The sequence below is a fragment of the Stylophora pistillata genome, chromosome 9 (genome assembly GCF_964205215.1).
Source record: "Stylophora pistillata chromosome 9, jaStyPist1.2, whole genome shotgun sequence".
Lineage (NCBI taxonomy): Eukaryota > Metazoa > Cnidaria > Anthozoa > Scleractinia > Pocilloporidae > Stylophora > Stylophora pistillata.
The window spans coordinates 4,923,862-4,930,043 of NC_142527.1; the positions used below are offsets into that span (position 1 = coordinate 4,923,862).

The window sequence follows — 6,182 nt, forward strand, 5'->3', positions numbered from 1 at the left end:
TTGTAGGTGTCAGGGATTAGATCACGACTGGCTCAAGTCTTGTTGGTTGTTCTAAGCAACTATTATTGAAGCTTTCTCTGTTGAAGAGAAATTATTGAAGCCGATGTATTTGGTTTTCGCAGTTACTCGAATGGATGTTGGGATGTTTAGAAACACTTCTTTTACATCTCTTCTGGAGCAGGTGTGCTGTGACAGTTAGATGTTGCAAAGAAATGAAAGCAGCTTTTCTTCTTTTTTTTTTTTTTGCTCACTTAGGGTATACCTTTAATTACTGTCAGTTATTAAAGAAGTTTTACTTAAAAACGTGTTTCTATTTAAGTTCATTATCGCAGTTTTTGATTAAAGAAGGTTGGCCCATTTAAGTTAAATGGTTATCGCAAGAACTCGTTTCTCATTCGAAGCCTTTCTTTACAACCCTCTAAAATCACAGTTAAAGCCGGCACTGTTTTAAGATTTATCCATTCTCAACCAGCAGTCAGGCACTGAGGTCAAAGTGATATATCACAGACCAGGGAAATATAAAAAGGCCATTTTTTCAAGAAGGAAAAATAAAAATCAACAGTCGCTAGTAAAATTTAATTCTTAGCCTCTGAGTACACGAGTTTTATTGACTTAAGCAGACACATCTCGCTGATAAATGATATTCTGTTAATTTAGACAGCTTTTAATACATTAATAAATCATGATTCACTTCTGAGTTTATTGTAATAACCATTACCGCCCCTTTCATTTGGAGTTTTACCTTAACATGTAAAGAAGCCGTGGCTGTTACTACAAACGATTCTTATAAAGTAACGATAGCCTTTAAACTTTTTCCTTCACCACTTTACTGCTTTCGTGCAGTTAAACAGTACATTAGCGGCTAAAAAGCATTTTTCACTGTAGAAAAACCAAACCGCCAGGTGAGAGGCAGATTTTGTGGCCCTTAAATGTGATTTTTATCTGCTTTTAACTGTAAGACTCAGTGGTAATATTTTCTAAATGGATCGGCGCTCTGCGAGTTGGAGTGGTTTTCCATTTTCAGGAATAGAATGGTGCCGAGAGTTTTCTTAGCGCAAAGAAATTCACTCAGCTACATTTTGGAACTTCTTACGATCCCCTTTTGTTTTTTTTTTTTTTTAAAAAATCATATCACTAAGTTTCATTTAAGCCTTGCAGATGACAATTACTTTGTCTCATTTGTCGGCTGAATATTACGTGGATATCTCGAGGCATGTAGTTTAACTGGGGAAACATTCCTTTTCCCCGTAAGCCTTGTTTCATCATAACACCATTTTACAGGAAATTTTATAGTCTAATTGATTTAATTTATAAAATATTTTAGATTTCATAAATTGTACTTTCCAGTTGCAAAGAAAATGTGTGTAAAACAGGGAAAATTACCGCAAAAATGCACCGATCTAAATTGTTTGCAGATGATTTACGAAATACCAGCATTTGGAAAGTTTTAGATAAATAGAATATAACCAAAATGAAAACATTTGGCAGGTGCTTAGGAAACCATTGCAAAATGAACAAAATGTTAATTCTGTTAACTGTTATGTAACAAGAGACCTTATTTAGAGCATTTGCGTTAGGCCTGTCACAAAAGAGGTTTTATTTTTTTATTTTAAAAGCTTATGCGATATGTTATTTTCTCAGTTATCCATTGTCATTGAGTTGGTAGAAATTATGAATCACTCCAACATCACATTCATATCGGCGGCGTTTCACGGCGTGACGTCAACACCGTATGCTACGCCTCAATATGAAGAGATCCAATCAGATGACGCCACATGGATTCTGACGTCAGCGTTTATCATTTTTACCATGCAGTCGGGGTTTGGTCTCCTCGAAGCAGGTATGGTATCCAAGAAAAACGAAACGAACATCATGGTAAAAAACGCAGTAGACGTCATCTACGGTGGCCTCGCCTATTGGTTGTTTGGATTCGGTATTAGTTTTGACAGGGATAATGGAACGACAGCTTTCAATGGCTGTGGTAAATTTTTTACCGACGCAGGTGAAGACGAAATGGGCCACGTGTTCGCCAAGTATTTCTTTCATCTGTCATTTTCAACAACTGCGACCACGATCGTCTCGGGAGCGATGGCAGAGCGCGTCGAGCTTAAAGCCTACATTTTGTTCTCGTTCATCAACACACTCACGTATTCTTTACCCGCGCACTGGATGTGGGAGCCGAAAGGTTGGCTTTACAAGCTCGACGCCGTAGATGTGGCAGGTTGCAGTCCAGTACATATAGTCGGCGGCTTTAGTGGCTTGGTAGCCACGCCCTACCTCAAGCCTCGCTTGGGAAAGTTTGATGAGAATAATCGCCCCAGGCCTAACATGATGGCCTCTCCGACCAATGTTATGCTTGGGATGTTTATGCTGTGGTGGGGGTGGCCTGGATTCAACTGTGGAAGCAAGCGCGTTTGGGATCACGGGAGGAAAAAGTGGAAGCTTGCATCCAGGTCAGTGACAGAAACATCGCTTCCGTTGCGTTACTGGTTCATTCAATCAATCAATCAATCAATCAATCTTTATTCCTCCTAAGGTAAAAAAACATATCTTAAGTTATAAAGGCTGATAGATTTGAAAGAAACTGTTTGGGGCTGCGTCGGTGGGAGTAACGAAATAATTTGGATATGTCAACAAAGTTGAAATAGTAAATTGGCCACCGTAACGATTACAAAAGCTGACGTTTCGAGCGTTTGCCCTTCGTCGGAGCGAATAGAGGAATTGTGGGTTGTGTGTGCTTTTAAAGGCAGAAAATGGAGCTACGTTATTGGTGGGAACATGGCAACGAGAAAAACACGAATAAATAAGTGGAATGAAAAGCGTTCGTTAATACCTGTGGGATTTAGGCTGATAGTTTCCAAAGAAACTGTTTGGGGCTGCGTAGCTCCATTTTCTGCCTTTAAAAGCACACACAACCCACAATTCCTCTATTCGCTCCGACGAAGGGCTAACGCTCGAAACGTCAACTTTTGTAATCGTTACGGTGGCCAATTTACCATTTCAACTTTGTTGATATATCCAAATTATATCTTAAGTTACATCAGCAGTTAGTAGTCTAAAACTAAGACATACTGTATACAAATATAGAAAGATAAAAATACACTAGACGCTACTTTATACAAATAATGGAAAGATCAAAAATTATATTAAAAAAAAAAAAGACGAAAAGACTACTTACAAAAACATTCTTAAATCTGTCAGTCTTTGTATCCGGACGATGAGCACTTTTGTTTCTGAGTTGGTACTTTGTTTCTTTCTTCTTCGAAATGATGCATGTTACTAAGCGGACAATCGGGATCCACTGAACGTACCTTATAAATCTTCTTATCTGCCTTTTCTAAAAGTTCTCGAATGTCCATTCTCTAAGATGTATTTTTCCTTTTAAGGCATCTGAAGTTTTGTATGACCGTGAGATCTGAGTTAACAGCGCCATAAACAGGCAGACCATAGTTGAAATTCGGTAAAACTAAGGCGCCAAATAGGTAGTCTACTTCACCTTGACTAAAACCTTCCTTCCGTAAAGATCTTATTACAACCAGACACTTATTTGCCTTAAGGATCAACTTAGCACGTACGTGTTCGCTATATTTACAATTCTCCTGAACGTAACACCAAAAACACCAAAAATGGGTAGCTCCGTGCATTGAATAAAACTCTTCTTGCGAAATATAATTTCTTTACATTACTGCGAAGGATCGTGCACATATACGTTTCATAACCGCAGTTCATACATATGTTTCATATGTTTGTTGTTGTTTGATTTATCATCTACGGGTTTATGTCGAATTAATTTGATGGCCTGCTCCCAGTTGGCTTGTTAGCTCAATTGGTAGAGCGCTGCACTAGTATCGCAGAGGTCAGTGGTTCGAATCCCGTACAGGCCTGAAATTTTTTTCAGGTCTGATTTTCACTATTGCTCAAATAGTGCTTTACTGCGAAGGATCGTGCACATATACATAATTTCTTTACATTTCGACGGATAACAAATCATACTATTTTCCTTACACCAAATTAAAAACTGATCCACCAAATCGTGTATTATTGGAATGGGCAAAGAGTGATGCATTAAATATATCTACTACGATCGCATTGCACAAAAGAAACCTTGTTAGAGACCTTATTTTTAGCGTCGGACATATAAAATTAAACAATTTTAAATGCGTCTGTTTTTTTTTACTTTTACAGTGCACGGGCGTATAAAAAAAAACCAAACCCACACGATGAGAAAGGCTATTTTTCTTTTCTTTGCTACAATCAAGTGCCGAGCTCCTTTAGGAGCTTTTAATGATGAAAATTTTATTTATTATTCGTACAGCTGCCGTCGTGACACTCAACGGTGCGATCGGTGGATGAGTTTTTGCAACAGGGTTTAGGTAAGAAAGTGACTTTCAGCTGAGAAACGCTGACAAACAAACCGCCTGTTTTGATGAACAGCAATATTTTTTATGAGCTCTGACAGTTGGAATTGGTTACCGGCAAGTAATTAACTCTAATGCTTACGAATAACAATTTTTATACATGCAGAGGAGATGTTATGCTAAAAACAGAGTTTTGATATTGCATAAGGAAACGATTATAAGATTCGGTATTCGCATGATAGCGAAAATTATCAAGGCCTCGGTTTGCGTTATCAGCGTCAGTCAACAGCTTCAACAGCTTCCGCCTTGATTAATAATAATAGTAATAGGACCCAGTAGAGTTCGACGATAGGAAGTTCTGTTACAATTAAATCATAACCAATACAATTTTGGGAAAAAAAAAACATCTAGGGAAAATACCTCCAAAGAAGACAATCTATATCCTAAAAAAAAATTCCTCCATTTTGTAAGTTCCCCAGGTTTTTAGGATAAGCGGTTATTGCTATGGTTATTGTGATCAATTCTGCGATGTGTGGATTTAGCTGAGTGGACCTAGTATTATTGGCTGCTTTAACTGCCCAATGACAGGTGTTCGATTACAGCCAACTGTGCGATTATACTGTCCGATTACAACTCTACAGAATAATAGGTAAAATATAAAGCAGCTAAAGCACCAATCACATTTAAGGAAATTGTAATGGCGATGATTATTCTCGAAATCGTGCTGAGCCTCATCCAGTGATTGTTAAATAACACTAATTTGCATGGGCTGATCACATGTTTACCTTTTCTCTCTTGCTATCTAGCATATAAGAACAAGCTTCTAACTGATGTTTTTGTGACTGGCATTATTTCTGGACTCGTAAGCATAACAGGTAAGAATCTGAACAACTGCGCACCCACTCCTCCCCTGACCCAACAACAGTCAACTGATAACAAGTTAGGGTTGATGTTAGGGGAGGAGTGGGTGCGCAGTTAAGCCAAAATAAGAACCAAGACTAAGGATGTAGAGTGAGTGTAGAGCGCTTGTCCTCGTCACCTTTTGTATTATATTGATTTCGTACTCAGATCCTACTGTGTAATTGCACCTGTTACAACCGTTTGACCGTGGAAGGTCTGGAAGGTCTGGGACTATTATCATATCATAATAAACAATTATGTAAGGTTAGTCTTATCGGTATGCCAGGACCCAACCACCCAACCCCCATGCTTTCGCTCTGTCGTACCATTAAAAGATGCACTTTCATACGTCTGTTACGCAATATAACTATTCGTATTTTGTTCTCCATTTTTCATTTCTTAGCCATTTGTCCTGTCGTAACTCCTTGGGAGAGTGTGCTAATCGGCTTCATTGGGGGCGCAGTTGGCTGTTTTGGCAACATCCTCCTCGAACGCATGCGCATTGATGATCCAGTACGCTGTATTTCAACACACGGTATCACTGGCCGATGGGGGATAATAGTGGTAGGTCTTGTTGTCGAGCGGAACCCGTTGATGTCCAAACACTATGGTGTTTTCGAGGGGGGTAGTTGGAAATTCCTGGGTGTTCAAGCACTCACTGCTGTCACCATTGTAACGTGGACTGTAATTACCACATTCCTGGAACTTTTTGCTATTAATAAGTTGACCTGTCTGCGCATGTCAGGTGAGAAGGAGCTCGATGGTGCCGACAAATGGGAACATGGGATCGTTGCAAATGAAGGTGATGATTTCTCGTGTCTGACATTTGAAAGAGGCACACTTTTCTCTGAAGAGGATACCACGCGATTTCCCAATTCTTCTTCTCAACACAATAGCATTCAATGTCAAGAATTGGTGGTCTAA

At 39.0% G+C, this 6,182-nt stretch overlaps 1 protein-coding gene across 1 annotated transcript; it reads left to right on the top strand.

Annotated features, from left to right (window-relative positions):
- Positions 1–1,649: 1,649 nt before the first annotated feature.
- LOC111338480 (putative ammonium transporter 3) lies at positions 1,650–6,182 on the top strand. The gene is made up of 4 exons (XM_088733429.1): positions 1,650–2,453; positions 3,387–3,400; positions 5,165–5,233; positions 5,662–6,182. The coding sequence occupies exons 1-4, from the start codon at positions 1,672–1,674 to the stop codon at positions 6,180–6,182; spliced, it is 1,386 nt and encodes a 461-aa protein (XP_088589555.1). The 5' UTR covers positions 1,650–1,671.